The 22,535-nt window shown below is 40.7% G+C and overlaps 1 protein-coding gene across 1 annotated transcript in view; it reads left to right on the forward strand.

Moving 5' to 3' along the window:
• Positions 1 to 2,476: 2,476 nt before the first annotated feature.
• LOC120540607 (neural Wiskott-Aldrich syndrome protein-like) overlaps positions 2,477 to 22,535 on the forward strand; it is a 33,216-nt gene continuing 13,157 nt past the window's right edge. The window contains exons 1-4 of the mRNA XM_039771518.1: positions 2,477 to 2,620; positions 7,560 to 7,700; positions 16,321 to 16,407; positions 19,686 to 19,794. Of these exons, the coding sequence (XP_039627452.1) occupies positions 2,492 to 2,620; positions 7,560 to 7,700; positions 16,321 to 16,407; positions 19,686 to 19,794 (466 nt within the window). The 5' untranslated portion in view covers positions 2,477 to 2,491. The remainder of the gene's footprint in view (positions 2,621 to 7,559; positions 7,701 to 16,320; positions 16,408 to 19,685; positions 19,795 to 22,535) is intronic.

The raw sequence follows: 22,535 nt of genomic DNA on the forward strand, positions 1-22,535 counted from the left end.
GCTCTAGTTATGCGCCTGTTCAAGTTCCAATCAACTATATTTAGGCTGAAATCATCAGAATGTGTTTAGCAATGGGGGGAAAAAAATAGCAATGGAACAGGTGGGTGACTGCAGCTCAATGTACTCCATGGAGGCCTAGGCTTTTGTCTCGCTAGTGAAAAATTCAGCTCTGTGGCTTGCTCGTCATGGCCCTAACATCTTGTGTGCTCTTTGCCTCTGAAGTGAATGCACTGCACTGTGTATTTTTGATCAACAGGCGGTCCAGCATTAGAGACCATCTGCTGCATTTCACAATATTATAAATGACTGCCCTGATTTACTCTCCTGTAGTCACCATACAGGTTCTCTGTCCCTCAAGGCAACATGCAGGTCTGTGTCTCCTTGCATCATTATGGACAATATCGCCCATCTCATCACTGACCATAGATAGGCATGTATCTCGACCATTCATCCTGTCTCATTAGCTACAATGTAGGCATGTGTCTTGTGGTTTCTTTATGGACCATGCAGCACTATGCCTTCCTTAGTCTTACCAGTCATTTTGGGCAGGCTAGTATCATTCCTTCTTAAGACCACACAACTGCGTGACTACCCCTAATCCCCACCCTCTCCATCTTCAGGTTCATAGTATCTTTTTTGTTTCATTAATTAATTACTGTATTACTCAAAGTGTTCCTGTCTCATTAATGCCCTACTAGCTTTTTACCCCCTTTATCTCAGTAGTGACTTTACACAGGCTTGCATCTTCTCATCTCAAGAGCAAGTAGGCAGCTCTGTGCTCTCCTGGTCCTGATACAGATGGTCAGGCGTCCTCTTGTCTCATAATTGAACATGCACATCTCTGTGTCCCTGACTTTGTGTGTCGTTTATCTCTTTAGTGACTATACACAGGTGTGTATCCCTCTGCCGCACAAATGGCTGTGTATTTTTGTGTTCTATTTAGTGACAACGCAGGCCTGAGTGCTCATCACATTATTGACGATAGGTGTGCTTGTATCTCCCATCTGAAGAGTAACCAAATAGCTCCATGCCCCCTTGACTTATTAGTGATGATCAGGCATCTTCTTTTCTCATTAGTGGACATGGAGCTGTTTGTGTCCCTGTGTCATTAATGCTCTTGATGGTTTGTATCCACTTTGTAAAGACCGAGTGTCCACCTTATAAATAAACTTTGGCAAACCTGTATCTCTTTACTGTTGTGAACAGGTGACACAAATATGGGGAAAGGGCATTAGGCCTCCTAACCGTCCTGTTAAACAGACCAGGACTGTCACCAACAGCCCCCCATAAGCCACAGGCAAGCTGTGACCTGCACAAGGCCAAAACAGAGAACGGACTCAAAAATATGAAAATACTATAAATGTTCTAGAAATACAGTATAAGGAAATGTCTTATGAGAGATAGGAAACATCAAACCACTGGCTTGATAACACCGATCCAAGGAAAAAATCTAAATTTTATCAAGATTCTGAATTCAACAGGTAAAAACACAAATGGAAAAAAGGGCAAAAAGGACTTGCTTAAAAATGCAAATACAATTTTTAAAATAACAAGTCCAATCTGTAATTACAAAGTGGAATCCAAGACCAGCAGCAAAAAAACCCACAAAACCAGAAAATCGAAAACAATTAAAATACTGAACTCCGACAACACTTAATGATCCACTGAAGAGCCAACTCTCCGGCCTCACATATAAAGGCTGAGGGCCGTCCTTCAGCAGATGATATCAAGGTGGCTCTGAGGGATGTAAGAACACAGTGCATGAATATTAAAACAATAAAGAGCAACTAGGCCGATGAGTTATGAGGAAAGATTAAAAGAGCTGAACCTTTTCAGTTTAAGCAAAAGAAGATTAAGAGGAGACATGATTGAGTGTTTAAAATTATGAAAGCAATTAATCCAGTGGATCAAAGCTGTTATTTTAAAATGAGTTCATGCAAGAACACGGGGACTTGGAAACTTGCTAAGAGTAAATTTCACATTAACATTGGGAAGTTTTTCTTCCCACAGAGAACCATAGACACTTGGAATAAGCTACCAAGTAGTGTGGTAGACAGTAAGACTTTAGGGACCTTCAAAGACAGACTGGGCGTTATTTTGAAAGCATTAAGTGGATAGGACTGAAGAGTTTGTTGAGCTGAATGGCCTGTTCTCCTGTTCTTGTCTAGATTGCTCTAATGTTCATGAGTGACTAAAGGCAGGCATGTATCTCCCTGCTTGTGAAAGGCCATGTGCCTCTATATCTGTGTACCTGCCTATGACCTGGCACCTTTGTATCTTTCTTTCCCCCTTGACTCCATAGACACAATAAAGGCTTGTGCCCTTCCAGCATGCTCAGTGTGAGTGCCACACTAAGCCTCTTTGCACACTAGCACACTGCCCGTGTGTAGATTCGACGGCACACCCCCAGGACATACATTTGCATCAAGAAAGGAAATAACAACAAAAACAAGTTAGCCTTTCTCAAAGTGTACTAGAACAAAGAAGAGCAATGGACACTTGTGGGGCACAGGATCAGCTAAACACCTCCCCAGGAGAACATAAAGCAGGGATTCTCTGTCGGCTTGTATCAGAAAAAGACAACGCATTGCTGGCCAACCTGATTGGAAACGAGAGCACGGTGAGTCCTTCAGGGATGGGTGGGGTATGGGGTGGTTCACAGGTGTACTTTAACTGCAGACCAACAGAAGACATGTTCATGGGTGTCTCTTGTGACTAAGGGGACCAACTGCACTCAACTTTGGAGTGCGGCCAGGGCTGAGTTAATTTAAATTGATGTTTTATTTATGACCTTTTTGATTAATAGCCCTTCCTTGAATATTAATGAAAAAAATTGTACTTTGCAATTTTTTAAACTTAAGTCTTGTTTTGTATCATTTGCCATCTAAAATGGTTGAGAAGAGCCTGATCTCATTTATTTAAATAGTGTTTTTAGAATGCAGGACACGTGCAATGAGCATACTTAGAGGTGAGTGATCATAAATTGACTGGGTGCCCATCTGCACTTCATAGTATCATTTGCACTTGTGCTTAAATCAGTGGTTCTCAACCTGTGGGGCGGCCCCCCTAGGGGGGTGCAAAGTAACAAAAAGGGGGGCGCGAAGATGTGAAAAAAAGAAAACAAGAATCGAAAATATGAAAAATACATTTATTGAAACCAAAACAAATGAACTTAAACTACATTCTGATGCTAGAAAAATAAATACAGAGTTAGATAAATGTCGATAAAAGTTAAGTAGGTATAATAAAATATGCATCTATGATATATCATTAATTAAAAAAGAACAAATTGGTATTAGTGGGCTCCTTTCAAAAAAATGTTAGGGGGGCGCGATTACAACTGTTATGAAAACTCAGGTCGCAATTACGTAAAGGTTGAGAAACGCTGGCTCAAATAACCAAAAACACAGTGCCGGTTTGTGAAAGAAAATGATTCAGCACAGCTCAGGTTTACTTCATATTGAGAAAATGTTGAAGCATTTTATACAGTAAGGGTTGTTACTTCTTTGTTTCTCAATGCCACACTTGAGTTAATATGCTGTGCCAATGACAGCAGGGCACAAGTGAGCACTCACATCCACCCTTTGTAAGCGTAGCCTCTCTATTTACACCTTTTCAAATTGTTGCATAGAAGAGAGCATCTAACACTTAAATCCAGAAAATATTTCAAGATGCAGCATCTAGGACTGTGACAACTGGACCTTCATCACCCCTCCACACAACAGCAGCACCACTGAATGGGAAATTTCAGTTTATTTTACACAATATCATTCTGTCTCAAGAAAGAGGGAAGTAGAAAATATTTCCATAAAAAAGAGATGAAACATTTGCATCCGAACTGCTTTCATTAGTATGTAGGAGCTCCAGACAGCACATGGCTTCAGTCTAGACTTCCAGGCCTATGGCTTTATGGGTCTGCAAATAGATACTGTCTAGTTCTGAAAAGTCCGATTATGATCTCCTTCAGTGTTTTGCGAGTCTTAATCTCTAACACCTCTTCCCAGGTTTCTCTTTCAAACTCTGTACATAATCCTGTGCCTTCAGAGTATCCTCTGGTGTTAGGGCCACAGTTACAATCCTGTAAAACAGGAATATTGTTTGCTACATCTCAGCATATTTTGGTGTTAAATCCAAAGGGTTTATAAAGTTAATATATACTGTATATGCATATATAACATCAAAATTTTCAGTAAATAAAATTGTAAGTGGCCAGAGTGATTGTTATTCACCATTCTTTATTCCATAGAGTGGACACTTTGCTTTTGGTTTAGGATTTAACATATTATCTTCAGAAATAAAACAGAACAGAAATTTTGGGATGCCTAAGATAATATTTTGTAGCACAATAAACATTATCTGTATCTTTTAACTTCTAAGAGGTCCCAACGATTTTGCCCCATGTTATTTTCATTTGTTTTTAATATTTTTTAAAATATAAAGTGTTAAGTAAAGTCCTAAATTAAAAGCAAGGTGTCTGATCTATGGAATAAAGAATAGTTGATGCTAATAACTTTTGACATTTTATCACAGAAAATTGCAATTCTTTTTTAAATAGTAGAAAGGTAGACCACATCTGGAAACAAGATGATCATATTACATGTCAATATTGTATGTTATTACAATTAAAGTTATATCAATATAGTTGATTCAGTGTGACCAGAGAAACTGTTTTTGTAATTAATTCCTAGCTGACTGTTCTTGTCAGGTCTGAATCATTTCTGAGATGACAGCCCAGAGGTTGATCCCAGGAGTATATTTTCTGCTTACACTTAAAGGATCAGCCCTGTAAAGTCTGGATGTCTTCCAGTGTTGCGGCTTATGGGTTGATCCTGTCAAACCTTAGCATCCCCAGCTGTTACACCTCAGGATTTGCTGATCTCATATCTTAGTATTTGCAGGTGACTCACCTAAGAGTTTGGCCCTGTTTCAGCTCCACACTGTCTGCCATTATATCTAAACAGCTGTTTTTTATCTCAGAGAGAGAGAGAGCTGATAGAGTGTATTGCCGGACCCACCACATGAGAAACCAACTCAGGATCTCAGATTAGGCACAGCCATTTTATGGGTGACACTTCAGCACCACACGCGTTCAGATGGAATGGAACAGTGGGAGGTTTTTTATGGTGGTTGGAGTGCAAGTTCTGCCATCAACCCCCAAGTTTTCCCCACAGGTTGGAGGGCCTACTTGTAGGGCTGGATGCAGGTTAACATCATACTCAGGACAGAGCAATTGCAGGTTAAGGGCCTTGCTCAAGGGCCCAACAAAGTAGAGTCACTTTTGGCGTTTATGGGATTCGATTGCCAGCGCAGATCCCTACCTCAGAGCTGTCACTCTGCCCCTATTAAAATAACAAAGTATAATAAAACAGGAGTATTTTCCTTTGTATTTCTGCCATATTCCAGTATGTTCAGCAGTTACACCACAACATCAAATGCTATTCAGTTGTTTTATCCCGTGTGATGGTAACATCTCACTCTGCTGCATGGTGGACATGGAGCTGTTTGTGTCCCTGTGTCATTAATGCTCTTGATGTTTTGTATCCACTTTGTAAAGGCCGAAGTATCCACCTTATAAATGAACCTTGGCAAACTTGTATCTCGTTTCTGTTGTGAACAGGTGACACAAATATGGGGAAAGGGCATTAGGCCTCCTAAAAGTCCTGTTAAACAGCCCCCCATAATCCACAGGCAGGCTGTGCCTCTGGTATCACACACCAAGGGTTGGGGACTGATGTTTCTGAGTGCTCTTAAGTTTTTTTTTTTGTTTTTTTAAACATTTTATTAATTTTTTTAAAATCAAATAACCTTCCATACAAATAAGTAAAGTTTAACAAGACTAGGTTTGAAACAAATCAACCCCAACCATGAGAAAGGGAGCTAGGCCAGCAGAGTAACACTTTAAAAATAGTAAAAAAAAATGGAAATAAATAAATGAATCAAAATAAATAGAATAAGAAAGAGGGGGCAGCACGGTGGTGCAGTGGGTAGTGCTGCTGCCTCGCAGTTAGGAGACCCGGGTTCGCTTCTCGGGTCCTTCCTGCGTGGAGTTTGCATGTTCTCCCCGTGTCTATGTGGGTTTCCTCCCACAGTCCAAAGACATGCAGGTTAGGTGGATTGGCGATTCTAAATTGGCCCTAGTGTGTGGGTGTGTTTGTGTGTGTCCTGTGGTGGGTTGGCACCCTGCCTGGGATTGGTTCCTTTCTTGTGCCCTGTGTTCACTGGGATTGGCTCCAGCATACCCCCGTGACCCTGTGTTCGGATTCAGCAGTTTGGAAAATGGATGGATGGAAGAAAGAGGGGAGAGACTTCCTTAATTTAAATGCTTATTCTAAAATGTTATTGATTAAATCCTGCTCAGTTTTTTGAAAATGTTTTGAACAGATCCTCGAAGCTAGAATTATATGTTTCCAGTTTCAAATAGTATATAACATCAGTTACCCACTGACTTAAAAGAGGTGGTTTAGGGTTCTTCTAATTGAGCAAGACAAGTCTACATGCCAATAGTGATGTAAAGGCAATCACAGTTTGTTTGTCCTCCTCCACTTTAAGCCCATCTGTGAGACCACCAAACACAGCTGTTAATGGATTAGGAGGGACTGTGACACCAAGGCTGTCTCCGAGGCATTTAAAGAGTTTGGTCCAGAATGATGTTAATTTGGTGCAGGCCCAAAACATGTGGCCTAGTGAGGCTGGAGCTCAATTGTAACGTCCGCAGGTTGGATCTTACCCTGGAAACATTTTGGACAATTTTAAACGAGACAGAAGCACTCAATCTATTATTTTAAGTTGAATAATTGTATGCTTTGCGTATATGGAGCTCAAGTGAATTCTGTGCATTGCTACCTTCCACTCCTTTTCTGAGATGTTGAGTGAGAGATCCTTTTCCCAGTGTCCTCTTGGATCTTTGAAAGGGAGGGACTGTAAGAATGTTTTTAAAGTATTAATTGAACCAGGAGCAGCAACACAGCAACAACTCATAACCTTTAAACACTTGGTATTGTAAACCTGCTTCATTGTGCCAGGATAAATTAGAACTCTAAATACCAGTAAATAGGCAGCCTCTCTAAGTTGGACGTTTGTCTGTTGGGTCTGTCTGCAACCTGTTTTATATATTTTAACATGCAGTTATCTTATTTCTATAATCCTTGTGTTTATAAATAAATTCTATTATTCTACTTGTCAAAACAAGTGTGCTTCAGTTACCTTGATATGTCTAAAGGCCAGAGCCCCCCCTTGTACAGAAAAAGATAAGGTAAATAAAGTAGGAGCCTTACTGAATTATTTGATTAATTTCTGGTATTGTAATTCACCTTCCCATTCCTACATTTACTGGCACCTATCTGGGTGGGCACAATAAGTCACACAGTTTCTTACACTGACTACTTATATCTCAGTAACAAAATAGATTTGGCAGTGACTTGGGTTTTAGCATTGAGTGTTTATATGAATGCAAGTAAGTCCCACGATTTGAAAGTAAAAAGTAGGCCATGGTTAAAAGAGAGCTCATTTTTAATGTAATGGCAATCTGAATTCTTTTGTGTTTCCATTTTTGCTTTCAGGTTCTTACAGCTGCAGTTGTGCAAGTGTTTTTTGCTCTGCCTGAAGACCGGAGCCAGTGGGCATTGTGTCATCATGGAGTGGTTTGTTTCATCAGAGACCACGGCCTGCGGTCCTACTTCCTCAGAGTGTTCAACATCAAGGTAAATAAGAAGTGAAACCTTGAATCAGCATGTGATATATAGTGCTACTGTGCTCCTCACCTCACGAAAGTAATAAAAAAAGGTGTAAATGTAGGAGCTCTCAGTTTGTCATTTTAGAGTGGCATACAACTATATTATGCAACTCCAATCACTTTCTGCCATGGCTTAACAGTGCATACATTTCTTAATAACAGTACAATCTCATTAAATAAATTAAGAGATTACAATAACTGATCTGTAACATCCCCTGGGTTTTTGCTCAAGTTTTCATACACGTTATGCATTCATTGTCTGAAATGTTAATGTCTGTCCTGAGGGCTGACACCATAACCAATCTCCAGAGGCAGGATGGGAACTGCCACCATTGTGAGTACCAAAAGTGTCAAGCAGTGATGTCCCCAAATCAGAAATGCTCAATCACCCCATCAGATCTCTGCTTCTGCGAAGTCAGCATATCATAGTTATGCAATATGTAGTGTGTTTAAACATTTGGTGTTGATCAAATAATACCGCAGCCACTTCTGCCAAATCAACAAAGCTGTGTTCCCACTATAATCTTATCCTTAGCCACCCTGAACAATCCTGATGGATCTGAATGTACAAATATTCCATCCATCAATTATCCATCCTGCTATATCCTAACTACAGGGTCATGGGGGTCTGCTGGAGCCAATCCCAGCCAACACAGGGCGCAAGGCAGGAAACAAACCCCAGGCAGGGTGCCAGCCCACCACAAGACACACACACACACACACGCCAAGCACACACCAGGGACAATTTCGGATCGCCAATGCACCTAACCTGCATGTCTTTGGGCTGTGGCAGGAGATCCACGCAGACACGGGGAGAACATGCAAACTCCACGCATGGAGGACCCAGAAAGTGAACTCATGTTTCCTAACTACGAGGCAGCAGCTCTACCCACTGTGCCACCATGAAGCCACTACAACTATTTCATTATAATAATATTATTTATTTCTATGGCTGAACTGAAAAGCAAAGCAGTGAGCAGTTCAAATATTTTAAACCTGACATGGCTTGGCACATCACCATATTATCCAGTCAGTCAGTCATTTTCTAACCTGCTTTGTCCTGAACAGGGTCACAGGGTTTTCCTGGAGACTCCCTATTAGCATAGGACACCAGGTAGGGAACAAACTCTGGACGTAGTGCCAGTCCATTGCGGAGCAAACACACACACCAAAACCATACACTAGGGCCAAATTAGAATTATTAATTCACTTAACCTGTATGGTTCTGGACTGTGGGAGGAAACCCACGCTGACATGGGGAGAACAGGCAAACTTCAATATTATCTACCTCAGCTCAAACCAAGTCATGAACCGCTAATATGGAAAAGCAATTCAACAAGACCTTTACTTAAAAAATAAAAATAAAACAAAACACTTTCATTAAAACTTAAGCTGCCACAGTGTTTTTATTTCTGTTATTGTTTGCCCTTTCGTTAGATTCCTTTTCCTTCCCATCCACAGAGACCCAAAAGAAAGCTCTTACCTGCTGGAAATCATTTTTTCTTTTTTTTTTTTAAACTCTACAGACTATTTAGGATTTTGACTCCTAGCGCTTATTTTGTGTCACAAAAAGACAACCTTAAAAAAATGAGACGACATCTATTCAGGCAAATTAGTAAGCAGATGATCTGTAATGACAGAAATAATGACGGATCTGATACTACTGCTATATTTGATCCAGATTCATACTACACCATGTGCACCAAATCACATTCATATCCAGATCATTAGCAATGATGGCTCCGCCTGCAGTATCTAGGAATTTCAGTATCACACCTCTACTGCAAGAACCACATTAGAACACAAGAGTGATATTGAACATCATCACACTGTTAATGCAAAAAAAAAAAAACAACTACCATATATGATATGCAATAACAAATCCATATATACAAATAACACAACAAGAGATTAAGTTAAAGCTGAGAAGAGACATTACAGAGGCATAGGTGTGTATTGAACCTTTAAATTGACCAGGCGACTGCTGGATGACAGGTGGCTCCCAGAAGACTAAACTGCCCAACAATCTCCTGAGTCATGAGGACGCTGCAGTTGTGTACCTACAGTTTATTCTTGTGTGATTCAGCAATAGCAAAATGGCTAAAAGGGCGAACAGGCCTCAAGATAAACAAAACCCAGACCAGTGCCCGTATTTATCAAGCGTCCTAGATTTACTCCTAGCAACTGCACTAAAAGTCTGACTAGAAAGAGAATTTGTCCTACCTCAGAGCAGGATGTGAGTAGTTATGGAGTGTCCTAACTCTTCACCCAGCAAGGACGAGGAGTTCACATTTGAGAATGAATGACATTAGGATTGTGCAACACATTGAGCCACTAAATAGCACTCATGATGACGTTTGGTACTTTCCTTGAAAATCATGACAACGTTTCTAGTGTTCTGATACTAATACAGTGGAACCTTGGTTCACGACCATAATTCATTCCAAAACTCTGGTCGTAAACCGATTTGGTCGTGACCTGAAGCAATTTTCCCCCATAGGATTGTATGTAAATACAATTAATACGTTCCAGACCGTACGAACTGTATGCAAATATATATATTTTTTTAGTTTTTAAGCACAAATATAGTTAATTATACCATAGAATGCACAGGGTAATAGTAAACTAAATGTAAAAACATTGAATAACACTGAGAAAACCTTGAACAACAGAGAAAACTAACACTGCAATAGTTCGTCATATAGCGCTAAAAACACTTTTTTAATGAGTTTGAAGCAAAAAAATCCATAATTTAATAAACCACCAAAAAAAGTAACATTGCAACAATGCACACTATGAACCAATCGCTGTAAACAGAAATGAAAACAAAAACAAGCCCAGTGCATTCTTTAACTGCCTTCTCTACCTTATGTGTCCAGCTGTCTCTCTCGTGCGCCTGTGTGTGTGTCTCTCTCTCTCGTGCGTCTGTGTGTGTGTGTCTCTCTCGTGCGTCTGTGTGTGTGTGTCTCTCTCTCTCTCGTGCGTCTGTGTGTGTGTCTCTCTCTCTCGTGCGTCTGTGTGTGTGTGTGTGTCTCTCTCTCTCTCTCGTGTGTTGTGTGTGTGTGTCTCTCTCTCTCTCGCGCGCCTGTGAGTGTGTGTCTCTCTCTCTCGTGCGTCTGTGTGTGTGTGTCTCCCTGTGTGTGTGTGTCTCTCTCTCGTGCGCCTGTGTGTGTGTGTCACTCTCGTGCGCCTGTGTGTGTGTGTCTCTCTCTCGCCTATGTGTGTGTGTCTCTCTCTCGTGCGTCTGTGTGTGTGTCTCTCTCTCTCGTGCGCCTGTGTGTGTGTGTCGGGCTCTCTCGCTCGCTCACTGCACAGGAAATGCACAGGGAGAGACTGAACATGTACGAACTGAAAGGAAAACTGGCTTGTTCGTATACCGAGTGTGTGGTCGTGAACAGAGGCAAAAGTTTGGCGAACTTTCTGGTCATAAACCGATTTGTACATGTACCGAGACGTTCATGAACTGAGGTTCCACTGTACTAAGGATTCACCATAAAGATAATATTTGGAATGTTCTGATACTAACACTAAGGATTCACCACAAAGATAATAACAATAAAGTAGTAATAGAAGAAGAAGAAGAAGAAAAACGTGTGGTAAGATATTGTGCTGATAGCATATTGTAATTTACCATATAAAATTATGTTCTAAAGTGAAGCCTTTTTTAATAAATGTAAAAAAAAAGTAATGGATGAGTTACCCTGCCTCTTGGGAACCCACCCACAAAATACAAGGAGCATAAGACAATTGCAAGACACACAGATACTAAAATAACTGAATAAAATAAATGGAACAGGTAACACACAATTAAACAAATAATAAATGAACAGAACAATTTATATTTAAAATACATCTGTCAAGTGATTGTTTGTGAACCACTTGTGCTGGAATCTTGATCTTGGTCTTAAGGTGAAACATATGACGTAATATGTGCTAGTAAGGCAAAAATAATTGGGTAGCAGCAACTTCCATGACAGCAGGATTCACACCTTTCTTACAGCAAACTGCTTGAGAGGGTGACGTGGCAGAAAGGAAAAGAACGGTAGTGCCATCTGCTGAGCATCAAGTTCAAGTTCAGGAAACAGAATGTACATGAGACAAAGACAGAGAAGTGCCTGGACAAGCTGACCAGTGTCCATGTCCTCACACCAAAGTGGTCATTCTGATCACAAAATATAGTGGTACACACCATGATGGTGGCACACCAGTGGCAACTTCTCCTGAGCATGAACCCAAACACAGGGAGGAAGAACATGAAACAGTAAGATGAAGACACGGATGACACTGGCAACAATAAAATGAAAAGACACTAAAGCATTCAGCAAAGCGAGAGGTACACCTGAATACAGAGCCATTGAGCAGCTGGCTAACACTGTGGCTCATTGGCGTCACAGACACAATCCACTGTACTTTTTCATACTGAAAAGAAAAGAATGTGATGCCTAAATTGACCTATTCAGCTTGAACCAGCAGAAATGATAAAAGACATTATGACTTAGACAGGAAATGACAGAAGAAACTACTTAAAACACTTAATGTCGTGATCTAGGAGTCCCAAGCAAGAAGAGTTCTGAATCATGTAGTCCCAAACACTTCCAGTAATTCTCATTAGAAGGGGATATCACTGTCAAGGCCCAGATAATAATAAGAGCAAGCACTGAATCTTTATAAAATACTAGCTGTGTAAGCCTGTGCTGTAAAAAGCCTGGGATCCTAGAAACTATTGAAATCGTCAGAAAAAAAAATTGAAATGTTAAGATGTCAGGTAATTGGCAAAACAAATCCTCCTAGGAGAGAGATGCCCCGAGTAGTTCCTTTCAATGTGCTCGCATCGTTGGTGCAATAGTGGCAGGAGGAAAAGTAAAAGAGATACCGTTTTGCTGATGTTAGCGGCTTAGAGACTTTGTCTTTCTTCTGAGGTTTGTTTCGTTGATGTGCTGGCCTTGCTTGTGTTATTAACGGCTAAGCGAGTTTTCTGTTTCATCGGATGTGGAGCCCTTACCCTGACTCCACCTCTCACTCCCGGGCCAGACAGACACACACACTTCCACGTGTAGATGTTTATATGGTATATATGAAAAGGTTTATTGTTCACAAAATTGAATTACCTGTAACAAAGGCAATCCAAGTCAAACAAGATTTATAGAGTGGAGGGCAGTTCAAGGGAGTGATGGGCAGGTTACCCTGACTATTTGGGCACCATCCACAAAACAAACGGAACATAGCAAAGGCAGCTTATGTACGTAAACATAACCAAAAAAAAAGAATGATGCTCATAATCAACATAAATTATAGCAAGAGCGGCGTTTGGGGGAGGAAAGTGGGGCGACCGCCCCAGGCCCCGCGCCTAAGGGGACCCTGCTTTTGAGGTCTGCATGTCCCGTTCTACCGGATTTGTCAAGTTATATTCTCCAGTTATATTTTGATAAAGTCCGTGTGTTATCTTTCTAAAATTTAGCTGAATACTGTAAAGAGAAAATCCGGTGTATGTTAACATTATTTTTATTAAATTTGTGCACAAATTTATACAGTCAACACATACCTGTAACAGTGTTTGACGTAACCGGCCCCTCGTCAGGCCCTGCACACCCCTAAGGCAGCCTCTGAACTAAAGACTCATAAATTAACAAAAGACACATGAGACATGAATTGAAACTTCAGCCAGGGGAGAGACACTGGCTGAGACTTGGCACATAACAGGTATTAACAGTTCCTTATATTTTGCACTGATGGGAGGCTCAGTTAATAAAGCCCCAGGAGATGGTGCATGCATTTTCAGTTCCCTTTTATTTTAAGGTTGGAGATCAGTGTTCCACTAGGAGAAAAACCAATGGAAAACACAGTCATGGAAATAGAACAAAAAAGATAAAAAGAAGCACTTTAAGCAAGAGCCATGGAGGAACCCTGACTCGATCATAATAACAGGATGATGCCGTTTAGCCTGCACATGGACAACAACAAGGCACAGGATTCAAAACCAGGATGCTGGACCTGTGAAGCAGTAGCACTAACCATTCTTCTGTCTTGCCATCTGATCGATAGCATAGTTTATAAAATTCATTTTTAAAAAAGTTTAATAAATTTCTAGACAGTAACCAGTATATGATAACTGAACTCTGCTTTCATGCTCCAGTGCTAAGTAAAGGTTACGACTGGATATTGTTCAGACTCAGCCAAACTTCCATCCAACGGACCTTTGAATTATTTCCACTTATCTTTATAAGACTATAGATCAGCAGCTTTGAATGCTGTGCCCCCTGGTATCCCATCCCATGGTTATATGTTTACCATTGCTTAATTTCCATTTCATGAGACTGAACAGAAGAGCTTAGTAAAACTGTGCAATTTAGGAAAAAGCTATTTGTTTCTGAAATATCATTCTGTTACTAGTAAGGTTAACCAGTGTTTGGCTATCTGGGTACCTTAGCATTGAATAAGGAATGTGCTGATTTTTCACTGTCAAAATGGGTCATTGGTTGGATATTGAGAGCCTGGGACTTTGAGCTACACCACCTTCCCATGGCAGTGATTTGTAGAGTGCCTGCTTTTCAGAAATCTTCCTGCATTCGGTCAGAACATGCAGCACAAAACAAGCCGCCTCAGCAAAAATGGGAAATATGGTCACTTGGGACGCTCTGCTGCATGAAGCACGTGCACACTTGCTTCTTGGCGGTACGTTTGTTATTACTGCAGTCTCTCGGCTCTTGGCTTTGAATTGTGGGCCTAGAATTTGCCCACCCTGTGAAAGTTTGGTTTCTGCAGGGGCTTTCATAACTTGGCCCAGTGTCAGAACAATTGGTGTGCTGTGCACAGATAGATGCCTCCTTACACACAGTGATGCCATCGATGACACTGGCTCCCTGGAACCAGGAACTGGATAATTGGGTTAGGAAAAGGATAGACATTTCCTTATGGTGGCAAACGATCAGATATCTACTTATAAAAAATATTTGGACAAAAAGCGACTTTGTTTGTTCACTATTTTCTTCATGCAGTCTTTTGTTTTTGCATTATTTTTAGTTCCTGCAGATTTTGTTTCCTATCTACGGAAACAAAGAAACTGCTTGTGCCATTTGTGATTTGACCAGCGCCATCAACAGCATCTAGCCATCTCTATTAAGGGGTAAGCCCAGAGATATGCAGGCAGATGAGCCTATGGTGGCCTGGATAATGGACTATCAGTCAGGCAGACCACAGTTTGTGAGACTCAGGGACTGTGTGAGCAACACTGGAGCACCACATGTAACAGTCCTGTCTCCTTTTCTCTTCACTCTATACACCTCCAACTAAAACAAATAACAGCAGGTCATGTCACTTCAGAAATTCTCAGAGGATTCTGCACTTATGTGGTGTACTGATGAAGGGGATGAGACAGTGGAGAGGTGTCAGGTGGAGAGGTGTAAAGAGAATTGTCTGCACCTTAACATCAGCCAAACCAAGGAACTGCTTATTGACTTTCACCACCCCAAAGAGCCTGGTCACACTATACTTTGAGTTGGAGGTTTGCTCCTACAGGCACATGAGGGTCCATATCACTGACAGGTTGGACTGGTCCACAGAGGAACTGTATAAGAAGTGGTAGAGCAGGCTCTTTTGGACTGCATTCCTTTAATGTGGGAAGTGACATCCTTCACGTCTTCTGTAGCTCTCTGATGGCCAATGCAATTGTCTATGTTGTAGTGTGCTGGGCTGGCAATGTCACATCAAGAGAAGCCCACCAAACCAACAGGCTAATTGAAAGAGGTGGCTCAGTTACGGGATGTACTCTGGACCCCCTTAACGTCGTGGCAAAGAAGTGAATTAAAACAAAACTGAGTGCCATTATCAACAACGCTGCACATTCTCTCTCGGACACACCAACACATGACTTTCAGCTAATGAATCATTTAAAAGTGTGTGAAGAAACACTTTGGGGGGCTCCTTTATACCAACAGCAGTACATCTGCGTAATGTCTCACTGGGACTGGGACTGTGAGAGCCAAATCAGAACCTTTCTTTCTTTTAAATTATTCTGGTATATGTTCAGACCAGAGTGTGTGTGTATGTTTATATATTTATTTACTTAATGAGCTTCTGTAAAAAGCCAAATTTACCCGACGGGACAAATAAAGTTTTATCTATCTATCACCATCATTCATAAAATAAATAAGCTGCCAGTCAAACAGTATGTAACAATAGTTAAATAATCCTTCTGTTAGGCAGCATATCCCATAAAAAATACAGTTACTTAAATGCACTGGTATGAAAAATGGATACTGTGTGCATTTTAGATTCTCTCATTAAATTTCAATGGCAGTAAACTCTCCTGCGAAAACTGATGTCCTAAATTCAGAGCAAGGAAGTGAGCAGATCTGGTATCAGGTGTGACAAATATCTGAGGGTGTCATCCATGCCGCCTCCTCCCTGCCTGGCCTGGCAGGCTGCCCACCCACCAACACAAATAGAAATGTTAATGGGCTTAGCGTCACCATGCAGCTTGGCTTTCCTTTGGCTGAAGTTTAATGCCAACTCTGGTATAAAAATGTGAACATAGTCGGTAACATCCATACAATAAGTGTTTTGTCTTTGTGTTCCCTCCATTCCCGCAGGCTCAGAAGCTAGTCTGGGAGCAGGAGCTCTACTTTGAGTTCAGGTACAACACTCCCCGACCCTACCTGCACACATTCCCTGGAGATGTAAGTATCCTGCAAACACTCACTGGACAGTTAACAGAAAAAGAAAAAGAAAAAAACACAGATCTGCACATGCAATTTACAGTATATGTGAGGGAGTAGTTTTATACGATCATGAATGACGGCAGCACACTGTATGCTATTATCTATCGAGTACCTGTGGAATGTACGCAGACGACAATCCAGAGGACTTGGGTGGGGTGGCTGCTAGGGCTAATTGGACGGTGCCACCTTCACAGCAGGGGGAACACATTTAAACTAAAATGCTGGCACCCTCCAATGTTTTCTCATGAAAAGTTTTGGTTAATAACGCAAAGATATTTTAGCATAAGAAAATGTCAAACCTGCTTATCCACTTCAGGGTTGTGGAGAGCCAGTGTCTATCCTAGCAGTACTGGGGGCAAATGTTAGTTCAAAACTGGCCTTACACAAGCACACACACACACACACACACACACACACTCATGCTTACAATCAAACTGCAGCTAATTCAGAATCAATAGCTACCGTAATCAGCTTGTTATTAGTGGAAGTAGGAGGAAAACCCATGGACACATAGGGAGGACACGCAAGCTCCATTAGGTTGGATGATGGATGCAAGTCCCATAACACAGAAGGTTTGAGATCCCTCAATGAACCCTTCATACATGAATCAGAGCATTAGAAAGGTTTGGATGAGAGCAGGCCATACATCCCAACAAGCTCACCAGTCCTATCCACTTAATCCTTCCAAAATAATATCAAGTCGCTTTGGACGGCCCCCATAGTTCTACCGTGGACCACACTACTTGGTAACTTGCTCCATGTGTCTATGGTTCTCTACTTATTTCTGTGTGTGTTGCCAGTCTGTGGTAACTCATCAATATTTATGGCTGGGGTGAAGCCTTCAACCAAAACACATAGTTGGCCTGTAAACAAAAGGCTGTAAAGCCGGCTGTAGAACAAACTGAAAATTAACCATTCGCTGAATTGAGAGCTAATGATGACAATGCGACTTGGTCGTCAGACATTGACACGGTTAGTGAAACTGACGTAGATGGCACTGGACGACTGAATCTCCGTGATATGCCTGATGCATTCAGTCACATGAAGGTTCAGCAGCTGTAAGGGCCGTTTGTTTGTTAGTTAGGTTATGTTCAAATGTTTGCCTATTTATTAATGTATAGTCAATGGGAGGGTCTATTATAAACCACACAATTAAATTGAAAATGGAATATTCTAATTATTTCTTACCATTTTGACTACAGATGAGTTCAGGTTACGATCTGCCTAGCAGTTGGTAATGCATGGAGAACAACCCGTATATACTGAATGTACTAAGTGAAGGCTATGTAAGTTTGCCACTGAGAAATAACGTACCCTTTAAGTACAGAAAGTAATTGAAGTTTAACACCATAAAACTAAGACTGTCGGAAAAACTTTTTTTCCTTTTTGCCTTTTATTCTGCGTATGTAATAACTTTTTTCTGAATTTTTGTGATTTGTACCTTTTTAAATGTTCACTAAACTTTTAAAATGAACTTTATTGGACTGAGAAATGTGTTTTGTTCCATGTTTGACACTATCTTACCAACTCAGTAGCTGCTCGATTTGTGGGAACGTGGAAAAGACGCAGCTACAGTAGCTATGTGGCTAAAAGGCAAAATGATTGAGATCAAGTAGAAGGACAAGAAAGATGTTAGCCCCCTAGGCACCGTTCAACTGCTAATGTTTGTTTCGAGGGAAAAGTTGAAGTCACTAAGCGTGGCATTGTGGTAGCCTACAATAACTCATTGGGCAGTGGTCACTGCACAGATATGGCACTGACATTCTACCCTCTCGTGCTCAAGCAACAGAAGAAAAACATTAAGTGAGCAAACAAACACACCACTGCTACTGTCCCAAGTGGAACATCAGGCTGTGCACTGGTGACATGTCGCATAAAGGACGTGTACTAAACCTGCATAAGTACCACAGTGGATTCCAGACATACCTTTTTCTACTCTATTTAAAGCTGACATTTTGATAATTACATGTTTTTGTTACCGATAATATTTTTTATTTAAAATAATATTTTTTGCTCATTTTTCTAAGGGGTAAACATAACACTAAGGAAGCTACAGTGGACTCATAAATCTTTCCAATACAGCTGTCACATCTCCCACATCACAGCCAGTTTAACTACTGAACTGAAGGATGGGTGGATGGAGGCTGCTTGACCTGGCACGTTTTTGGTGGCTCTGAGCTCCTTCTTTGTGCCCTGCACTCTTACAAATAATGGTTCTAAATTGGCACTTTAACGGATTATGTGGTTCCTCGCTTGTAGAACTACCGTATAACTTAATAAAGAATTACCGTATATACTCTCATATAAGTCGGGTGTTGAAATTCAAAAAATACATCATAAAATCAGACTCCGACTTATACGCCCATTCAAAAATATGGCACTTTTTTTTTTTTTTTACATCTTCTTGCCTCCTCCAGTCTCGCACCAGTTTCTCAGACACATCAAATTTTGCTTCAGCAGCACAGTTAGCAATTTCTTTCGCCACTTCAACAACTTTAAATTTAAAACCAGCTTCATATTTTCTTCTGATCGAACGCTCCATCGTAGATAAGGGATGCTCTTATGATAAAGGTGTCAGATACAAAAAACACAAAACTGTGCAAACGTCGCTTCAGAATAGTTCAGGTATTACCGTGTGGTCAAGTAAGCACAATACATCAAAACAAAAAGGCTGTGTGTTCGGCGGTTTCTCTCTCAGGTGGGCGTTAGCATATCATAATATCTTGGACCAATAGCGTGAGTTTTCTGCACTCGACTTGTACGACCAACATTATAAAATACCAGAAATTATACGCTAAAATAAAGCCTCAACATATACACGGGAGAACTTAAACACAAGTATATACAGTGTTTCATTCTGGGAAGGGTTTTGTGCATGTGAAATTGGGTCTTTGAAAAGGTGTTTAACTTATGGACAAGAGAAAGCCCTGTACTGGATAATAAACTATAGAAGGACACTGACGGGTCGAGAAAACCTGAACTTAGCCTTTGTTATTGTGTGCCGGAACCCATCACATATCTATTATTATGTATCTATTTTTTTCACTTATGGATCTAAGGAAGAATTTCTTTTGGAAACCTTCATGTAAATGGTTCTTTCTGGAACCAAAACTGGTTCCCCGTGGCACTCTGGCACCTTTACTTTTAAAAGTGTAGGTATGGCATGAAGGCCGGCTTGCCAGAAGCATGCTTGAGGTGTGTTACAAAACTGTCATGTAGAGTCTCTGTCCCTCCAGAACTTCCAGGTGGCACTCAATTTTGCAGATGAAGCTGAAGCAGAGAACCTGAAGCTTTTCATTGAAGCCAGAATCAAACGTCTACAGAAGATCAGAAATAAGAAAGCAGGTGAGACTAAGTGTATATCACCATACAAGAGGACATTAAGAGTTGGGTTACGTTTGCTGCACTGACCTGACAAAACATATTAAACACCTAATAGCTGAGCTATGGGATCAGAAGAACATAGGAGAGATGGAAAATGCTAAGGAAGCAGCAATAAAAAAAGAAGAATTAAGAAACATGTTGCCAGTTTCAAAAAACTTGAACATGCAGTTTAATGCTGTAACGTGCAACTATGAGTTGGAGCAAGCCAAACTAGAACTAGAATACTTACAGAGCACTCCTTAATAACCTCCAGGCTGTCAAAATGCTACCTAATTAAAAAGGTTGAATATAAACCAATGGAAGTTGTGCACAGGACAAATACAATGTGTAATAATTGAAATTAAATAAAGAACATTTCTGTATAAAACTGTATTCCACCTACAAAGGGCTATTTCAAAATATGAATTGGCACAAATTTTTAAATGCCTCTTAGTCACAGGTATTGTCTTAGCAATAAAATTAAAGTAGTGTTAGATTACTTGCTAAATGGCATAAATATTATGAATATTCATATTTCAAATGAACTTGTGCATGAGGGTTGCAACAATTCTGTTCAGGTTGGCTGTGCCATTTTAACCTGAACATGTGGAAACACGGCATATCTGTCTGGGCTCACAGTGCTAAAGTTTCCGCCTTGCAGTTCTCTTCTTGTTTTCTAGGAGTACACATGGCCTCTCCACGCTCTGTTTGCCCCAAAGGACAGTAGTGAAGCATTTTCTATGAGCTGAAGATGTACCAGGGGGCTGAAATTTAGAGAAGGCTTTCAGCACAAATATGGAGAATATTTCATTTTAACCCCATCAAAGAGTTTACAAATGGACTGAGAAGTTAAAAAATGGTTGGACAATCGTTAAGTACGAACAAGTACTGGAATGCTTGTCCACATCCACTACTGATGACAATTTTGAGCAAGTCTGTACTGTGATTCTGATGAATCCATGAAGATTTTGGCCCCTTGTACATCTTCACCACTCGCTGCTCTTGTTTGGTACAAACAAACAGTGGAAGCCAGGTTTACTGCTGGAAAACATGAAGAGGAACTGACTGATCGAGGTGGAAACGTCAGCACTGCGTCCACGGACACACCACATGTGCCTGAGAAAGCTGGACAGCCAACTCGAACAAAATGAGCACCAAAGTGTGGATAATTATCGACTTATCCCTTTGGATATGAATAAACTACATTGCATTTATTTAATCAATGTATTCAATGTAACTTTTTTGGAAAAACTTTTTTAAATACAATCTTGAAATTTTCACATCTTATTTTATTTGACACACTCACATGTGCGACAAAGTTTTTTATTTGTAACAGACTTGCTGTTAAATCATGGGTAGTTACCACAGCTATAAAATTAAGCGAATTAAGTTCAATTTAAATATTAATCTGTTTAAAGTAAAAATGGAAAGTTATGCTAAAAATAAGGAAGTTAAATAATCTATGTATGTGTTAAACTGTATGGTTTATATAAATTAGCTAAAAAAAACAGACTTAATTATGTTGCCATAAGGTGTACTGTCTGTTGTTAATTATTTATAAGCGGGTATTGTTTTAGATGTAGATAAACCATGAAATCCATATGCTCAGGCTATAATGACAGTGGACCCTATTGAATTGTGTGAGGGCAAAGAGCCGCAGACCAGGGCCGACAGCCACGTCCTACTCAGACATGCTAATTAACTCAGATCTCTCTTGGGGGACTCGCCTGGACCTGACCTTTGTCTACATAATTCCAAAAGAAATCGCCGTTATCGATTGAGCTGAACTCCTTTGGCTAAACCACGAAATACACCTCTGAGGACACCTAGTGGATTCGTAGGGGTAGTGCATTCAAGACTGAAATTTAGAAGTGTGCCAAGAGTGCATTTGCTTTCAGACCGCTGTACCTATGAGGTCAATCATGTAATGACGTAATGAAACGCCCTCAACGTCAGTGACGTAACACCCATCATACGGTTACACTCTGGTTAAGATTAGGGTTGTGGGACGATTATCTGCCTGAAAGGGAGTTTTGTGACGTACGGCATGGGTATTGCAGGCTGCAGTTAGACCCTTCTCGAGTATGCCGGGACTGTGAAACAAAATCAGAGTTACGAAACTAAGATGGAATAATACATCTATCTATCTGAGAGAGAGAGAGAGAGAGAGAGATTGTCTATAATAAACTAGCTATTAAGAAACAAACCAAATGTGAATCAAGCGACTTTATTTGCAAAATGAGTAGCTGTCTTAAGTAACTGTACAACCCATCTTCCATGCGGAAGAACAATTTTAGGGACATTCATAGAGACATGACTTGAACATGTTGGCAGAATCTCGCCCCGCGGACTTTACCTTCAGTGCCCTGGGTTCAAATCTCAGCTCTAATTCTTTTACTTATTGGGGGACAAGGGTTCTCCAGCTTACTGCAACACCCAATGAATGATTAAAGGCTTCCATGTCGGAGTAAGTGTGTGAATTGCTTAGAACGCGGGACACAGACATGAAGGAGGCTCTTGGCTTCTTAACCTTGTGTACAGTACCTGCATTGGAGGAATCAGGCTGAGGCTGTACACGAATGAACATCACTGAAGCAGTCCAAGTGGGCACTCCTTTACGGCACAGTTGTCAGATCATAGGAAGCTCGCCCTTTAGGGTTGAGGTTGAGACGCTTTCTTCTGTTACACAGGCGAAACAGGAATAGTGAATTTTGAAATGCAAG

This window comes from Polypterus senegalus, chromosome 12, assembly GCF_016835505.1.
Source record: "Polypterus senegalus isolate Bchr_013 chromosome 12, ASM1683550v1, whole genome shotgun sequence".
Taxonomy (NCBI): Eukaryota; Metazoa; Chordata; class Cladistia; order Polypteriformes; family Polypteridae; genus Polypterus; species Polypterus senegalus.